The 19440-nt window shown below is 37.4% G+C and overlaps 1 protein-coding gene across 10 annotated transcripts in view; it reads left to right on the plus strand.

The window, feature by feature from the left end:
- The window catches only part of U2SURP (U2 snRNP associated SURP domain containing), a 48461-nt gene extending 30673 nt beyond the window's left edge, over positions 1–17788 (plus strand). For 8 of the 10 annotated variants that reach the window (XM_075761136.1, XM_075761137.1, XM_075761138.1 and 5 more), the window contains 8 exons: positions 147–303; positions 678–773; positions 1507–1573; positions 2550–2712; positions 12269–12379; positions 14880–14998; positions 15825–16001; positions 17273–17788. In XM_075761136.1, coding sequence (XP_075617251.1) covers positions 147–303; positions 678–773; positions 1507–1573; positions 2550–2712; positions 12269–12379; positions 14880–14998; positions 15825–16001; positions 17273–17411 — 1029 coding nt within the window. In that variant the 3' untranslated portion in view covers positions 17412–17788. The remainder of the gene's footprint in view (positions 1–146; positions 304–677; positions 774–1506; positions 1574–2549; positions 2713–12268; positions 12380–14879; positions 14999–15824; positions 16002–17272) is intronic. The other 2 variants (XM_075761144.1, XM_075761145.1) reach the window with 1 other exon arrangement.
- Positions 17789–19440: the final 1652 nt, after the last annotated feature.

The raw sequence follows: 19440 nt of genomic DNA on the forward strand, positions 1-19440 counted from the left end.
TGAGGTTTTTTGGGTTGGGGTATTTTTAAAGCTACTCCTTTAAAAAGAAATGAATCAATAATTGGACAAATAAAGGAAAACAATGTAGTGGGGATTTTTTTTTTCCTTTTCTTTCCTTGAAATGATTAATTTTTATTTGCTTTCAGGAAGTACCAGATGATCTTGATGGTGCTCCCATTGAGGAAGAGCTTGATGGTGCTCCACTAGAAGATGTGGATGGAATTCCTATTGATGCTGCTCCTATTGATGATCTGGATGGAGTCCCAATTAAATCGCTGGATGACGATCTTGATGGAGTTCCTTGTATGAAATGTTTAAACTTTACTTGAATCTGCAATTTTTTTATGATCTTTTTTTTTTTTGCCAAGTAGTTTTTACAAGTACAGCCAAGAAGTAACATGGCATGTAGCTTCATAAAATGTTGAATTGATTAATTTCAATTTGTTCTACAAAGAATTAGTTTTAAAACTGCTTTTAGATTATAATTACTTCAGAGACACAGTAGGTCTCTTCTGATGTTATGCACATCAGGTTCCAAATCGTAATTTCTTTTCTTTGCAAATAATAAAGTGGTATAATATGTGTCAGTACTTAATTTTGATAGTAATATTAGGTTATTTTTCTGTCTGAACTTTTGAAGAGCTTTGGAATTTTTTCTGTGTCTCTTTCTCCAACAGTGGATACAGCTGAAGACTCAAAAAAGAATGAGCCTATATTTAAAGTTGCCCCTTCGAAGTGGGAAGCAGTGGATGAATCGGAACTGGAAGCTCAAGGTTAGTTTTCAAAGTATATATTAAACTAAAACACTTCCCTAAGTAAACTCAAAGCTTAATGTCACTCACCTATTTCATTAAAGCTGGTGAGGGACTGTTTATCAGGGAGTGTAGTGATGTGACAAGGGGTAATGGCTTTAAACTGAAGGAGGGGAGATTTAGATTAGATATTAGGAAGAAATTCTTCCCTGTGAGGGTGGTGAGGCACTGGAACAGGTTGCCCAGAGAGGTTGTGGATGCCCCCTCCCTGGAAATGTTCAAGGCCAGGTTGGATGGGGCTTTGGGCAACCTGGTCTAGTGGAGGGTGTCCCTGCCTGTGGCAGGGGGATTGGAACTAGGTGGTCTTTCAGGTCCCTTCCAACCCAAACCATTCTGTGATTCTGTGAAAAATAATTTCCAGTTCATTAAGAATAAATATTGAAAAAAATAAATCTGGGTGTGTGATTGGCAGTCTTTCTAAAATCTTGTTTGGAAGATAAGATTTTTACAAAGTGATAAATGCTTGGCTGCCTTTGAAGGATTTACTGAAACATGATATGCAATGTAAGTCAACAGCTCTGTAAATAGTAGTTATTCTGATAACATGTAGTTTTGAGTATTTCTGTAAAATAGAAAGCCTGTATTAAGTGCTAGATGCTGGTAAACTTATTACATTATAATTTTTATTATATCTACAAATATTAATTTTCTTATAGCATTTTCTTTGTTAAAATTATCTTACTGTCTCTTATAGCTGTTACTACTTCTAAGTGGGAGCTTTTTGACCAACATGAAGAATCTGAGGAGGAAGAAATTCAGAAGTAAATACTTCTTAATTCTCATGAAAATGTATTTGTTTTCTGCCTTTAAGGTTGAGTGTCTTTAGAACTCCCTATAAGATACATATGTATTGTAAGAGCAGAACAAAAATGAAGTTTTGAAAGTAAAAAAAATGGAGAAAAATCAGGATTTTAGTGCTGCATGCTTTCAGCCCCCATTATTGTTTTCTAACATAAATTACACCTTTTTGGTGGAGTAGTTAACCATAATCTTTAAATTGATACTGATTTCATAACTTAAATAGTAAGAACTAAGGTAGTAGTAGTTTACAGTTTGCAAATCTTGATGTCAGTATGTGTGAATGTATCTAAACCTCTCCCTTTTGCTTTTGAGACAAACACAGTGAACAACATTCTGATACAGGTTTCTTTGGATGCCAATGGACTACATGCCATCTGTAGTTTTTGAGCAGTCTTTTACTTTGTTCTTTAAGCAATTGAGAACATCTATTAATAATGCTTTAAATATTTTAGTGCATTGCATGTAGTCCTGCAGCACTCTAGTGGCCAGTCTGGGAATATAATTTTGAATATCTGCCATGTCTCAGGTTTGTCTCCAAAAAGCAAAAGTGTAGTAAATTTTGTTCTTTTATGAAACTTACTGTATCTGAAAAGCAGAATGATTACAGCACTTACGGAGATTTTATTGAGGCAGTGGACTTGTTTTGTAGCTGAGTTACTATGGATTTGGTGACTGTAAATTTCAAGAACTCTTCTGCGCTCTGTTTATATGTAAATTATCTGAGTAATAAAACCTAACTATTTAGTTAAATCAAAATATTAAGATATCTGTCTCACAGTTGGAGACTGTTTTGTAGCTGCAGACTTTTACATAACATCATCTTAACAGATTTCAAACTAGGAACTAATCATAGAAACTAAGTAGAAGAGATGGTAAATTTTGTAACAGATAATTGTCTTTATATATATCAGTTAATTCTGTATGTTTTCTGTAAAGTCAAGAAGAAGAAAGTGAAGATGAGGAAGACACTCAGAGTTCTAAGTCAGAAGAGCAACACATGTATTCCAATCCTATTAAAGAAGAAATGCCTGAATCCAAATCATCAGTCAAATATTCAGAAATGAGTGAAGAAAAGCGTGCCAAACTCCGAGAGATAGAGGTCAGCATGTGGTTTTGTACTACCCTTCTGTACCTTTCCAATCCTTCCCCCCGCCCTCAAGTTCTCTACATACATTAGGGAGTTATTTTTACTGAAATAATTATAGTCCTATTATATAGTGTGGTTTGGGTTTGGGTTTTTTTTTGAGTCCAGTGTGTTTTTATAAAGGTATGTTTGTTTGCAGCCTTGCCGTGTTTTGGCTTTCAAAATAATGCAGGCAAAATTGAGTCAGGGGTTATTGCATGTTGAGAATTACTCTTCTGTTTCAGTGTCCTGGTTCAGTACCTCTGGTAGCCTTAGATTGCTTGGGTTCCTCTATGCTTTCCTCCTCTTGGCAAACGGGAGTGACTTTTGGATGTGGCCTTAGTCCTATGCCTTTCTTGTTCTCTCTGTCTCTTGCCTTGAAGTGTCTGTATTTGATTGTGTTTAAAAATTGCGCTTTTCACTGTGTCAGCCGTCAAACAAAGAAGTAGATGCAGCTATGTCAGGTGGTTCTGGAAATGAGGCCTTTTAATTGAAGACTTAAATGCAGTTTATAGGGCTCATTCATTCTTTTATCCTTTCTCCAAGCATAGGTGTTAGTATAGCTGTTAGGGTTGATAAGCACAGATCCTTATGTCTTCATGCTGGCTTCTGAGCTCATGGTTGACTGAGAGGTAACTAGAACTTGAATTTAGCATGAGTTTTGTCTAGCAGTGAAGCCTTTCTGTCATACAGTGCCATGCAAAACCAGGTTTAAAGTTGCATGCGTCTTTCCAGCTTGTATTTGGTATTAAAATCCATGAGACATTGAATACTGAAATTCTTGTACCTTCTATTCAGTGCATTAAAATGATATTAAGAAGCTGCTAAACTACTTGCTGCAGTTGTAGCATCTCCAAGTGACAGATTATTTTTTGGGTAATATTTTGAAGGTGGAGTTGTAGCTGCCTACCTATTTATGCTATTATGTACTAGTTAGCTAAAATCAGACATTAACAAAGCCCCATAATATTCTTTTAAGATGTACAAGCAATAATATTTTAAAATGTCACAACTGTTGTTTCTCCCAAATATGTTTCTGTTTAATAATTCAGATTATTAAAATTAATGAATTATAACTAAGCACTTGGAAACCTCTTGCTTTGCATAGTCGTTTGAAAGTTCATGATGCATAGCCATTTGAGTAAATTCTGAATTTGAGAAAAGCTAAATAGGATTTATGTCTGACTTGACTCATGGTGGCAGTAGTTCTGTAGAAAATATATGATATTAGGCTAACGAAAGTACAAGTGAAACTAGTTTTTATTTTGCTGTAATAATGATTGCAGACATTATGGAAAGGGCTTCTTTGAGTATCTTCTATAGATGTTATGCGGGCAGTTGGGGAGGCAAATTAGGAAGAGATTTACTTTAACCATTGTCAATTTTACACTGCACAAGTGTCGTAAGTTCTTTCACCTGTGTATCCTATCTGTAATGGTTTTAGGTGGTAAGTATTGGAGGTTTTCAGTGCCATCTTTATTCTTTGTGGTAAGTAGATTACCATCTCGGTTTCAGACTTTTGGAATCGCCAGAAAAGGATTGTGATTTTTTTTTTTTATTGTCTGAACATTTCAGACACTATGGAGAAGTAATTAAAACTTAATATTTCTCTTCAAGTTTGTCATTGACAGGGAGGTACTGCCTGTATTACTTTGAAGCATTCACTTCACGCTCAAAGTTTCTTCTTAGTATGTACCCAGTCCCTGCCACAGGACACATCCGTTATTATATTTGAGGGGAAGAATTGAGGGAAAAAAACCCCAAACCAACAATTACCAGCTTTAACAGTTATGCCATCTAATACACACTGTTAAAAATGTTGTGTAAAGTCTTTGGCAGAAGGATGTCAAAGTCTGATTTTTCTAGCAATTTACACAGTGACTACCAGGGAAGCTGAAACACTTTTTTTTTTTCTTGCATTTTTTGGAAATTCATGAATACAAACAATAATTCTTTCTGTTGGCATAGTTAGTAAATTAAGTTTGTCAACTGGGAGGGGAAAGTGCATTAAGAAACAAACTTTGGCCACAGCCATCAGAGGATGCCATCAGAGAAGGCAAGTTATTAACCCTTTGTTTGTCTTCCCCTATATCCCTGTAAACCTTGCTGAAGTGTGAATTCTTTCCAGAAGAACTTAGCAAGAGTAGAGGCTTTGTTATAACATCAAAGAACAGCGATTTCTTTACAGTGTTTTTTTTTTTTAAGCGTGGAAAGATTGGTATTTTGCTCTACATTATGACTCAAATTTCAGAATGGTCTTTACAGTGCTGTGCCTGTGTGTGTGTCTCTTTCCCTACCCCAGGAACGTATGAAAGAAAGGCATATTTCTCTTTGTAGAGAGACCTCAGTGCTGTGAAGTGTTAGAAAAATGGGAGTTTTACGTTGCTTAAATTGTTCGTTAAGTTCATCATAGAATCACAGAATGGTTTGGGTTGGAAGGGACCTTAAAGATCGTCTAGTTCCAACCCCCCTGCTATGGGCAGGGACACCCTCCACTAGACCACATTGCCTAAAGCCTCATCCAACCTGACCTTAAACACTTCCACTTTTTATTTCCTCAGAGCATACAAAAACTCATAGACAAAACAAAGCAGCGTTGTCCTCATTGGACCTTTCTCTAAGGTACTTTACTTCTGTAATCTTACCCCAAAAAAGCACAGCACAAGCTTCGTCTGCAACAGGAGGCAGACTCTTCACGAATCCAGATGTATCAGTGCTTCCAAAAGGGTTGAACAGTAGATTTTGTCCTCTTTAGTAGCTGCCTTTACTCACTTTTGTGTTAGCCACCTGAGACCTCAAAGTAGTGTTTGATTGATTAATCAGAAGCAGAAGACTAATGGTCTTCAGTCTTCCTGTTCAGCCTTTCTGTTACCTACCACTGAGCTCCAGGAGATTCCAGGATTCTGTTACACCATCCTGTGCCTGTGCTCTGTCAGTATGCCCCTGCCCAGTGTGTAAGCAGAGATTTCCACACTCCCCACCCCCCAAAAAAAAGTCATGGTATTTGAGGTGCAATTTATTTTTCTGCCAAGAGCCAAAGAAGTATTTCCTACATGTCACAAAGGAAAGGAGATTACTCTCCTTGCTTTCTTGATATTAATTGCTGTACCAGACAAGATCGAAATTCCTTTACTGTAGTATTCAGTCTCCAACAGAGAATGAGTAGAGCACAAGATAAGAATACATTAAGCATAGTCCACAAGAGCAGATTGTATCCAAGGTCTGTTCTGGATTTCAAGGCCCTGTATACTTTCGTCAAGACACTGAAGTTCCATACAGTTTCCATTATTTCTTTCTCTGGATTATGGTGCTTAGTATACAGAATACTCGCTCTTGTGCATTTGTTCAAGTCTTAGGAGCTATCTGAAGCTTGTAGGCATCACTAGAACGATATAACTCTTTGGTCTTTACAGTCTGTGGAGGTTTCTGTACCTGGCTCATTTGAGGCCACTGCAAAATGTCAAAAAGATATCCAGTTAAATATCTTACTCATTGCGGCTTAATAATAACAACAGATAAGACAAATTGGCTCTTGCTTGACCAATAGTTTTTCTATTTATATCAGTTGTTATTTAGAAGGTAATGACTATCTTAATTCAGCAGATTCTGGTCTATTTTAAATCTTTGAATCAACTTCCATTTTACACAAAGACAAAAGTGAGGAATTGCTTAGCTGCAAGACACGTGGCATCTTGTGAGAGTGACTGAGCATGCCAGAGACTTGTTACAGCTGAAGGGCTACTTCATGTGTGTACATCAGTAGCGCTGTCATCTGTTGTTGATAATATTGTAGCTGCAGGAATTCCACTGCTCATAGACTTGCTGGAAAACTAAGCTTTCAAAGAAATATTTTGTTCTGCTTCTGGCAAAGTGTAGGACCTGTTGCAGATATTGTTGAGGTGAGTCTGTTTTGAGGAAAAACAAAACAATTTGGTCTACTTGGATGTCTGTCCTGTCTGTAGTCAGTCTAGATTTGAGTGCAACTATATATCAAGCAGAAATTCGTATCTTTCATCAAGCATCTGGTGATCAACTTTCTGGTTAATCCTGGTATGTAGTATGCAACTACCTTACCTCAAACAAGTTGTGTTTGACCCTGGCCACTTAAGTTCTGAGGCTGTGCAACTGTGGAACAACCTCTTGTGGCAAAGCCTTTTTCCCCCCTGAAGACCACTGTGTATGGACTCAGACAGTGTCAGTAGAAGACTAGAAAACCAAGAACAGTTTCTGAAAATAGATTAATTTTAAGCAAGGGAGGCTACCCACAGCACACCTGTTTGTGTCAAAATGCAAAAAGCTACGGGCAGGGCTTCAGTTTATGTCAGTCTGTAGTTTACCTGAACTGTGGTAGCAAGATGTTACCCTTTCCTGTAACTTGCTAGCTTACTGGTTAGTCTGCAATCAAGGCCTCAACTTCTAGGAAAGGCTGAATCTTTTAAACTCTCCTCAAATGAGTTTGAGGAGAGAGGGGGAAAATTTCAAGAGGAGAACCGCTAGACAAGAGGCGTGTTGTGGAGCTGTTTATCTTGAACTTACGAGAGATACCTCCTCATGGTTAGTGAGAAATATGATCCCTGCACAGGAGCTTTTAGTAGAGATTGCTCACAGGAACTCCAATGATATTTGACACTTCTGCATTGCAGTCTCTGAAAACCTCTAGTCTCTGCTATGGGAGACTGCTGTGTCTAAGAAATTAGTATTATAAAGTTTTGGCACGGGGTTTTGAAAAATTTTCTCCTTCTGTATTACTGACTCCAGAGATAGTCTAGATAAAGTCAATGTATCTACTCCTAAGGATGAACAGGCTTAATAGTTTTTCTGTTGGACAAGAATGTTTAAAGAATAACCAATTCAATGAGAATGTATTAGTTCTTTCTAAATGCAGGTTTACGAAATGGAATGCGTACAAAATTAATTGATTAGATGCTTGGGCAGATTTAAGCCTAAGTTTTAAGGATCTCTCCCTCCTGGGAGGGTATCTGGAACTCTATGATAGGAATATAAGCATCATATGCTCTACATGAAAAGAAAGAGCGTTCGCTATGGCTAATATGCTATGAATAGCGAAATAGTGAAGGCAGATAACCAACTGTATACGTTTATATAGTAATTCTGAGCTGTAGAATTCTTTAGAGAATTCTTTTCTGGACTTTGGGACCTAAGTAATTCCTTTTCTTTTGAAACATAGTTATGGTGGTGATGTTTTAGAGCAAGTAGCAAAAGCTGCTATACATGAGGGTGTAGGATGAGCTGATCTGATCTAACTGCTCACCTCTGCTGAAAGGCAGTATCCTGATTCTACCTGTGAGCTCTGTCACTTGCTCTTTCTTCCCCATCTCACTAATGCAGGGGAAAAAAAATTGAAGATGTGGGGTGGGATTCTGCTGGATTAGTGAATTGATCCGGTTTACGGAAGGCTCAGCCAAGGACTGCAGCTGCTGAAAGGGCAGGGTGGAGGAGCAACCCTTTGCTTGGAGTGCAGGAGGGGAGAAGGAAGGTGGAAGAGAATGATCTTTCTGTAGTGAGCTGTTGATAACCATCTCAGCATTTTGTAACATTTAGTCTCTTTTTTCAGAGGATGTCCTAGAGCTGATTTCCTCTACCCACAGGATCTTTCTAAAAGGAGTCAGTTTACATGGGTTCACAGGGAGATACAGGAAACATGCAGAAGAGAGATCCATTGATGATTGGTCTGTAAAAGACCACAGCTGTCTCAAGAAACCATACGATCTTAACATAGGTGGAGTTTGGGGACGTGTTGAGTCAGTGGTTATTGTATAGACTTTTCCTGATTTTCCTATCTTCCTCTAGGTACCTGCTAATGACCACTTTTTTCCCCCTTTTTTTTTTCCCCTCCTCTGCCCACAGTTATTGGAAAAGTTATATGCAAGTAGTTCCTCTTGGCATTTTAAATTTCATGCCAGCAGTGGGTTGTGTGATGTGTATAAGACAGGCTGCTAGAAGTTCAGCATTTCTTTGCATCCAGATTAGCTTATTAAGTCAAGTAAAACCTGTTGATTGGATTTCTAGTTTTCCTTCATTTCAGGTTATTTTGGGCTATAGACTTACGCTTCCTTGCTTTCAAAATATGGTTAAACAGAGGTAGTGTCACAGCTTTGGCTAAAAATGTAAAGAAATCAAATCTTGTAAGGATGGAGTTTTGTTTGTGGGTGGTGTGATTCGTGGTTTGTTTTGGGGTGGGGGTTTTGTTTGTTTGTTTGTGTATTGTTTGGGTTTTGTTTTTTTTTAATTATGTGGGTGATCTGGGTGACCTTGTTCTCACCAACAAGGAGGGGCTGGTGGGGAATACTAAGCTAAAGGATAGCCTTGGCTGCAGTGACCATGAAATGGTGGAGGTCAAGATCCTTAGGGCAGCAAGGATGGCGCACAGCAAGCTCACTACCTTGGACTTCAGGAGAGCAGACTTTAGCCTCTTCAGGGATCTGCTTGGTAGAGTACCATGGGACAAAGCCCTGGAGGGAAGAGGGGCCCAAGACAGCTGGTTAGTAGTCAAGGCTCACCTCCTCCAAGTGCAGGAGTGATGCATCCCAACAAAGAGGAAGTCAGGCAAAAATGCCAGGAGGCTGTGTGGATGAACAAGGAGCTCCTGGACAAACTCAAATAGAAAAAGGAAGCCTACAGAGGGTGGAAGTAAGGGCAGGTAGCCTGGGAGGAATACAGAGAACCTGTCCGAGCAGCCAGGGATCAGGTTAGGAAAGCTAAAGCCTTGATAGAATTAAATCTGACCAGGGATGTTGAGGGCAACATGGAAAGCTTCTATAGGTACAGCAGTGATAAAAGGAAGACTAGGGAAACTGTGGGCCCTCTCTGGAAGGAGATGGGAGACCTGGTTACCCAGGATATGGAGAAGGCTGAGTTACTCAATGACTTTTTTGCCTCAGTCTTCATCAGCAAGTGCTGTAGCCACACCATCCAAGTCACAGGAGGCAAAGGCAGGGACTGGGAGAATGAAGAACTGCCCACTGTAGAAGATCAGGTTCAAGACTATCTAGAAGATGTACAAGTCCATGGGACCTGATAAGATGCATCCACTGGTCCTGAGCCACTATCCATCAGATTTGAGAAGTTGTGGCAGTCTGCTGAAGTTCCAACTGACTGGAAAAGGGGAAACATACCCCCCCCCCCCCTTTTTAAAAAGGGGGAGAAAGGAAGACCCAGGGAACTACAGGCCGGTCAGTCTCACCTCCGTGCCTGGCAAGATCATGGAGCAGATCCTCCTGGAAACTATGCTCAGACACATGGAAAATAAGGAGGTGATCAGTGACAGCCAATGTGGCTTCACCAAGGGCAAATCATGCCTGGCAAATTTGGTGGCCTTCTACAATGGGGTTACAGCATTGGCAGATAAGGGAACAGCAACTGATGCCTGAACTTGTGCAAAGCATTTGACACTGTTCCCATGACATCCTTGTCTTTAAATTGGAGAGATATGCATTTGACTGATGGATCACTTGGTGGATAAGACCTTGGCTGTGGCCACACTCAAAGAACTGTGAACAACAGCTCAGTCTCCAAGTGGAGACCAGTGACGAGTAGCAACCTGGTCTTGGGGAGGGTGTCCCTGCCCATGGTAGGGGGTTGGAACTAGATGATCTTTAAGGTCCCTTCCAACCCAAACCATTCTATGATTTAGTTGGAAAAACAAAGTAGAAGTCTTACGGGCATGGTCATACCATGACAGCCCAAGAGGCCTTCTGGATCAGCTAGGCCTCCTCTGTACTGTGGTACCGAATATGCTAAGCAACTAATAGCCTTGGAGTTTACAGGATGGTAGAGAGTGCAATCCTGATTTCTTACCAGAACACATGGTACAAGGTGACACTGAATATATGGTTCCAAGAGATATTCCAGCTTTTGAAACTTCTACCTTGGAGGGGTGGGAGAAGAAAAAATGCATTTATGGAAGGTGGAGTGGTATGCGACAAATGGCAATGTCACTTTTCCATTGGTTGCTGACTATAATTTGCTGAATTGCTAGCAAAAATGGAAAAAAATTCAACCGTAGGTAGAGCATACTCTTCATAAGAGGGAGGTAAGCAGCACATTTGTCAGAAATTTAGCATGGTACAAGATAGCAATGCACTTTCCTCCCCCCCACAAACAAGTTGCTCCATTGTGTTTGAGACTAAAATGAAAAATGTGGTGGTGGCATAAGCTCTGTAACTGAAGAGGATCCTGTTCAAGGTAGTGCTATCCTTGCCTGGGCTTTATGTTTCTTAATATATTTGTTCTTGTGATTAGTTTGTTTTTGTGATACCCTTCCTTTCTTCTGCTCAGTCAGGAATTGGAAGGGCTCATTAGAGTATATGGTATCTTCATATCCAGTCTGGTGTGCTGCTTTTGAGAGGGAAGAAAAAACCTTTAGGGTTTGATTTTTTTTTTGTGTCCGTTTCATATTAGGGAATTGAGGACCTAGAGAATAAGAATCCTTTCAGATAATCAAAATGGACACAGTTGCAAAGTCTTTTTCCTTTTTTACATTTTCAGTGTGGAATAGTTAAATATTGCTAAAGAAAAAATATTTTGTGTGTTTGCTAAAAATGAAACCTCCAGCACTGGAAAAATCTACTCATATATATACATATGACTGTGCAGGTCGGTATTGAAACAGGAAACACAGGAGGGTCAGAGCATAAACATTTGGAAGAGGGCTGACAAATATAACATGACTTATTACCAAGCTCCTCCCCACCCTCCCCCCAAAAAGAGACACGTCCTCATCCAAAAACATTGTTTGTAAAAAGGCCATGTCAGTAAGAATAAAGAATTGACAAATGATAAGAGATGTGAGTGAAGTTTTATCATGTAAATCAACTTTGAGGAAGGTTTTAGTGTATCTAGAAAAAAAAACCAAAAAAACCAAACCCCAAAAAACCCCCACATGGAAAAATTCTGACATTTGCTTAACTTTGTGACTCAGTGGGGGATATTATTGCGGTAAATTTAGTATTACGTTTAGCAGCGCTAGCAAACTGAATTTTGTTGCTAAACTTGATAGCACATGAAAGAGTATTATGTTAGTAAAAATCACTTCTTTCAAATCAGTCGCTCTGTGCAAACAGCCCTGAAGATATTAATATTTAGGTTTAAATGGAAAAATGGCAATTTCTGAAGGAAAACTTGGAATAGACAAAAGAAGTTGAATCAATATATTAAGACACACACCGGGCAGTAAATGATCTCATTTTGAAAGAAAAAACAGATAATGATGTAAGAAATAAAAGGATGCAGTGTTCTAATGATGGGAACAGAATTTAGTAGAATAACAGAAAAAAAATCCCTTTATTTTTAGTTCTTAACATGTCTGTAAACAGCTGCAGGTGCCTGCAGATGAGTATGCGGTTTTGTTGCTTTGGTCCATTTTAAATAAAGTTAGTATCTTTTTGTGCACAAACTTGTATAGAAGGAATGAAGAACACAGATTATAAATCACGGAAATTTCATTTTCAGCCACCTGCCTAACTGGATAATAATAAGCCCAATAACCTAATGGTCAGTATTATTTTCACAGCTTAAGGTGATGAAGTTTCAGGATGAGTTAGAGTCTGGGAAAAGACCCAAGAAACCAGGCCAGAGTTTTCAGGAACAGGTTGAACACTATAGAGACAAGCTGCTCCAGAGGGTAAGAAATGTTCTTTATGTTTGGCTCTGATTCTGTGATAGGCTTTTATTGAGTTTATCAAATGTAAGGTGGCATTAAGTATAACAGCACATGGTTCTCGTTAAAATTCTGCTGTAATGTCAAACTGCATGTCTAAGTTGAAGTGCTTTCTGCAGAGCAGATATAATCTCTCTTTTAAATCAAAATAATGTAGTATTTCACACTGTACAGATGGGTATCATTAGAATATTTTGAAACCTTAAAGAGGTTGCTTCTGGATCTGCTACATACAGCAAACTGTTAGGTATGGGAAAGGAAAGGGAGAGCTGTCAATTCAAGATGTTCATCAGACTTTTCATTTTGCTTTTAGTAATTGATCCGTTGTGCTAAAGGCTTCCAAAGGAAGAGAAAGAATAGTATTAAGCAGCATGTGTGCTTCTGATTCTCCAGTGTCTAAGATTTCCTGGATAATTCCAGCTCATACTGTCACCCAGAAGTGAATAATTCTGTACCATTACCATTTCTAGTAGTCTTCTCTGGACTAGGAAGTCAGAGCAGGTTTAAAAATTAGCATCATATACATGATGTCATGTGATCTTGTATCTTTGAAACATAATGAAAGAACACGTAACTTGTTTGGACAATGCCTTTAGTGAGAGAGAGTCAGTGGCAGTTCCTTCTCTATTATGGGTTCACAGCCTGACAGATCAATGATGCAATTAAGTACCCATGCAGTTTCTTGGAAACTAAATACAAATAGGCAATTTTCACCAGGTGTTGTCTGTCACTTGTTCTTGCATTATTTAGTGCTCGATATCTGACTAATTCACTAAAGTCATTTTACATAGTACCTTGAAGAAAGAGACTTGTAAAAAATGAAGAAAGCTGATCCCTGAAGGAGTTCTACACATTTGGAGGTTGATGTTGGCAGTTAAGACTTTATTTTTTATAAGTAACTTTCATTTTAAATGCAGCTGTATGCTAAAACTTCCCAACTCCTCAGTGTTTTCTGTCATTGGAGAAAGAAGTGATTTCTACAGTAAGCATAGACTGTTTAGTGAGACATAGCTTAAAAAAACCCAGAAATAGTAATCCTGCTAACTTTAAATGTCTTGTGTTGAATTAGTTTAGCTAGCTTGCAATGTTTGATTTTTTTAAATAATTATCTCATTTTCAATGATGAAGGTAACATTTAGTTAAGTAATATTTAATGATAATTATAACAGGTGGTATTTAAAACAATAATAACCCTGTTGTTAAGAGAATAACTTTATATTTTACTTTAATGCCATAATAAAGTTAGTTTGTATATAATAATGTAGTACTGGTTCTGATTGCATTTCCCATGAACTTGGTGGTTAGTCATTGTTTTTTGTCTAATTGTAGAATAAGCTTTCCAAGAGTAAATTTCCTACTAGTATTGTACATTGTTAAGAGAATAGGATCTTACAGCTATTTAAAATACTGATTATTCCTATTCATCAAGCTAAAATAATTAGTTATCCTATCAAATAAGTTAGGCACATCTTAAGAGCCTATTAATTTTAGTGGAATCTAACAGTAGTTTGTAATAGTAGGTATAATGATAAGGGGCACTTTAAAATTTACTGGTAAGTCTTCCATGTAAAGAAAATGTCAGACTAGATTAGTATAGCTGTCCTGGTATTTCCTGCACTTGTGGTGTTCTCTTCCCTCCCTCTTTTTTTTTTTTTCCTTTCTTTCCTCCCTCCCCTCCCCTCTGCCCCTTTCATTTAGCTAAATCACCCCTTCTTTGTTGTCTCTCTGGGGTGTGCAGGGAATATCTGTTTACTTTTTACCATGGAATGAATTTTTTTTTAATGCTAGTACTGAAAGAAGCACATCTCTTGATCTCTATGTTCAGACTTGCTGATGGTTTAGGTTTATTTTTGTATAATTAACATTCTAATTATTTGACAGATAAATGAGGTGTGCTCAGGGTATATATTTTCTTTCAAAATGGTCCTGTTGGTACATAGAAATGGACCATATTTCTGTTTGTTTGTTTTTGGTTTTTTTACAGAGTAGACATTATTGCAGAATCTTGTTTGTATTTTTGTTTTGTCTTTAACTGTCTTATAGTTATGAGATTATCTCAGTTTTCAGTCTGGATTAATGAAGATGAATGTGTATGTTTTAAGTAGAGGTTCCTTGTATTCTTTAATGTTTAATTTAGTTTAGAAAATCTATTGCAGCTGTAATGCTTCCCTGAAACTTGTAAAATCGAAGACTGTTCATTTCCGATTAGATACTCAGAGTTTTTCACAAGGGTGACATCTTTTCATGTTTTTGTCAGTGTTTGTGTTACAATAAGTATTTCTGCTGTGTGTAAAGCAGTAGTGAAGATCTGGAGAGCCGGTATGGTGTGACCATTAGTTCCTTCCCAGATTATGGGCTGTGTTCCTTCAGTGCTCAGTGCTTTTACGCTGTTCGTGATTAGCTTTATTGTCTTTAACAATTAGTCATGCCTCATCTGAAATCATGAATGCTTCTAATAATTTAGGAAAAAGAAAAAGAGTTGGAAAGAGAACGGGACAGAGACAAAAAGGACAAGGAGAAATCTGATTCCAGGTCCAAAGATAAGAAGGAAAAGGAGGAATGTACACCAACAAGAAAAGAGAGGTATGGCTTTCCTTGGAGTAAAGTGGATGGGAGGAAAAAACCTCACAGTTAGTATCTTTGTATGCAATGGCAGCCTTGAAATTACATTGTATCATGCATCTTATTTTAACAGAAAAACACAAAACCACCCAAACCAAAACCCAGCCACCTAGTAACAAAAAAAATGCACTTTGGATATTAAAACATGGTTCAAAATTTTAAAGGAATTGTCATTTTTATCCTGCCCCAAGTGACGTACCATTTTGAACAGAATCCCCTTTTGGCTCCATTAGGTCCTGAGGAAACTTGGTAAAATAGTGGCTGACCAGTTGAAAGCAGGGTATATTTGACTCTCTTTTAGCAGTGTATTAGTTAGAAAACTGTACTGAAGCCATACCACAAATTATTTGTGGTGGTTTAAATGTTATTCATCTCATAGTGAAAATTCTTCAAAACAGCTAGTTTTATGGTAGTTGATTGTACACTCTGATCTTCTAATACTTGTAAAGCCAAACTCTTCCATGGTATTAAGCGTAGATACGGTAAAATGCCTTGCTTTTCAGGAAACTATGACAGAATGTTTTTACACTGCAATAAACAAAGATGAGTCACAGGCCTTAATTTTGTTTTACCCAGAGAAAATCTGGTGCACATGTTGAACTTGGGTTGTGTTTTTTTTAAAAGTAATAAAAAGCCTACTACTATTTAAGTACTTAAAAGGATCTAATGTTGCATTGGCAAAAGAAAATATCTACAGAAAGGAATCAATTTTCTTAATGTACATTTTCACTTCTCTGTGTGTCTCCGTGAGTGAACATACGTAACTGTATTTGCTTTCTTTACAAAGGAAAAGACGACACAGTACTTCACCTAGCCCATCTCGCAGCAGTGGCAGTAGACGAGCAAAATCTCCATCACCAAAATCAGAACGCTCAGAGCGCTCTGAACGGTCCCACAAAGAGAGTTCACGTTCTCGATCATCACACAAAGATTCTCCCAGAGATGTCAGCAAAAAAGCCAAAAGGTAAGCTGGTATCTTCTCTGTCTCAGGTTGCAGGAAAGTTATGTACATAGGTGTGTTTTGGTTGGGGTTTTTTGTTTGCGTGGTTTTTTTGCAGAGCACGTCATACACAAGTGTTTTCTCTCATAATGTTCCTGGTTAATATTTTTGGACACTTGGTGTCTGAAATGTATACAGCCTCCTGCCTTGAGAGTTCAAGACTCTTCACTTCTATGTTCTCATTTACCTGTTTAGTGATAGTTTTGAGAAATATTGCTTTAAACCAGAGCACCTTGCTGCTCTATTAGCTTTTTATTTTCAAAGGACAAATCTGTAGCCCATAGAACTTCTAGAATTATAGTGAGCATGCAATCTTTCACTGATGTTTGCTTACATGAAGCTCCTCTCCCATGGTTTTTGAGGCTTTTTTGGGTTTTTTAATGAAAAAGAGACTAGATTAGATACTGCATATGGGTTTTTGTTTCCAAAGTAGGTATTTCCTAATCTTCAGACTGACACAAATATTTGTTTCTAATTAATGCTAAGTTTGAGGTGAGATTTTTATTATTGTAGTGATGCTTTTGTAGCTCAAAACTCGAAAGTTCAGCTTTCACTTCTAGAGGCGTGAAATATCTTATTGATATAAGATTCCTCAGACATGTTGAGGAAAATTCCTTTGCTGTCAAGAAAATTATAGTACATATTTACAGTAATCAGATTCTTGTGCTCTAAGTTAGGAATTCAAATAGAAGTAGAAAAGTATGAGGGGTTTTTTTAGTGTTAATATGGTCATTCAATTTAGATTGTATCAGACTAATGTATTAGGTGTGGGTTAGATGACAATAAGTTTTATTAAGTGTCCATTCTTCTTCTGTGGGATTACATCACAAGCTGAAGATGTTTGAGAAACAAGTATTTTCAGCATAACACAATTCAACATAATTTTTCATTTTTGTTCTCTTCTGTATGGATATAGGCTGCTATTAATACAAGAGCCAAGGTGGTTGAGGCATATGTGGAAGGTTATGAATTCCTTATGTTAGTTTAAGAAGGACATGAGTTGGTGGTGTTTTTCTTATGGGTTCTAAGCACTGAAGTTGAGCCCAAAATATATTAAAAACTTTATAATGCAAAAATTGCCTTTTTCTCAAAAGCAAGATATCACTTTGTTACTTCCCTTTACTAGAGAAAAATACTTTCTACCTTGTTTAGCTTAATAAATGAATGCCAAATAACTGCAGAAAAAGTTGGTATTATCAATTAGTATTTGACATAAAACTCAATTTGTATTGCAGGTCACCATCTGGTTCCAGGACACCCAAAAGATCAAGAAGATCACGATCCAGATCCCCTAAAAAGTCAGGGAAAAAATCCAGGTCTCAGTCCCGTTCTCCTCACAGATCTCACAAGAAGTCAAAGAAAAGCAAACACTGACAATGTTAATATTTTTTATGATGCTGTCACTTACTGGAAATGCGGTTTTGTTTTTGTGCCTGAACAGTCTGTTAAAAAACAAAAAAGCATTCCTGATTATTTTTTTTTGTGAATGCACGTGTATACTCATGAGTATCGGCATCTGTAGACCTGTCATTGTTTTATATTGTACAAAATATCTTCATTGTGACTATTTCCCAAAAGAAACATTTTTGTGTTTAGAAGTTTCATCAGAAATGTGTGTAACTGATCTGCTGGCAGTAGTGATATTTTGTTTTAGAATGTTGTGACATAGCAGAAATAACTCAAATGTTCCCCCTTTTTGTAGCTTTGACAATTTGAATTAGATTTCAAATAAAATCTGAACAGAAAATTAAGATGTCGTTTTCTTGCCCCACTGGTGACAGAGATCTCTAAAGGAATTCATAGTTTGTTTGGAAGTACTGTGTATTTCAGACACACTATGGTGCTTAGATCTTTCAGTAAAGTGGTAGCTCTGTTCCTGTTTTCACTAGTTTGACTATCCAGATAAAAGCACCTTCTGAATCCAGTGGATGGGTTTTCTTTCCTATGTGACATTTTACTGTAAGAACAGTTGAACAGTCTGGTACCTACTATGATAAGTTTTATAAGTAAATCTTGGCTTCGTATTTCTCCATTTTATGAATTGCAGGGAATATTTGTGACACCAGAGTAATGGTTTTGTTTTTTAAAAAGGGCCTCTGCAGAGATGCATCACATGTATGTGTATCATATATATATATATATGATGTATCAATAACAAGCCATATTTATGGCATGCATGGGGAACAATAAAAGGACAGCAAGCCTGAGGCTCTGAAACTTCTTCCTTAAGTAAAGGCACAATAATTGCAACTTACAGTACACTGTTTTCTAAAACTGATTTTTACTCCAAAAGGACAACTTTTACATTATTTTACTGAATTTATTCCTCTGTTGTGGAAATTCTTCAAAATGGGAAAAAAAATTGAATTTTTTTATTATGTGTTTTATTTATTAATATTTTGGAATCAAGAGGCTGATAAACTTTTTTTTTAATGTTAGGCTTTCTCTTCTCCAAACGCGTTCTGTGTGTTAGGCATTGATGTGGCTTTAAATTGCTTCACCTCGGTCTCTCATCATGCAACCTTTCTGTGGGGGGGGAAGGGATGAGAAATGGGGAGGGTTCAATGTTTATACTTGGAGGTGTGGGCAGTTTGTAATAAAAACATAAAATTAAAAGGGATCTGGCCTCCTGTGAACTGTTTCTAAAAGCAAAAGCTGTACTTAACTACAGGCACAGAGTGCTGGATGATGGCTGGCTAATGTACTTGTGTATCTACAGGCTTTACGTTGTTAAAATTTTGTAAATGTGCTGGGGAAAATCTTGTGTTGTACGTGTATATAGCTTAAGAGGCGAACACTTTCAGAAGCAGGATCAAAAAGGTCTTTTGAAAACTGTGCATACTTAATTTCTTTAAAAAAAAAATCTCCCTTTTTTTCCTGATCGACTTTGTTATTATATAAATTGTTGCACATGTGAGAATTAAGTGGAGAATTCTCTTTGCTAAAGAGAACTGAGAGATGATCTGGAATACTGAAAATATGGTGAATGCATGTGTACTGTAAAGATATTCTAAGAAAGAATATTGAATAGATGCATTAATAATGAGAAAAAATACACCTCATATCTGTTTATATTACATTATAAAGAATCTGTTTTAGAAGTGTGCAGAGTTTATATTTTTCCTTCTCCCTGTAACATAAGGTGTTTCAGATATGCAGGTTTTGGTAGCTAAACTATTAGAAACTAAGGTGTTTGTTTTTAAATGCTGTGTATTCACACCTGGCACAGACTTGATAAGGTTTTCTAGAAAAAGTAGGTACTAAAATCAGTTTGAACAGGGAGAATCCTAACTTTAGAATAGGAAGAATATCACTTCAGATCTGATTAACTACTTTAAAACTATTACTTTTATCTTGTAGCTGTTTATAAATGGCGGAGTGATAAATGGCAATGTTCTAGGTG

Source organism: Balearica regulorum, chromosome 9, assembly GCF_011004875.1.
Source record: "Balearica regulorum gibbericeps isolate bBalReg1 chromosome 9, bBalReg1.pri, whole genome shotgun sequence".
Classification (NCBI taxonomy): Eukaryota; Metazoa; Chordata; class Aves; order Gruiformes; family Gruidae; genus Balearica; species Balearica regulorum.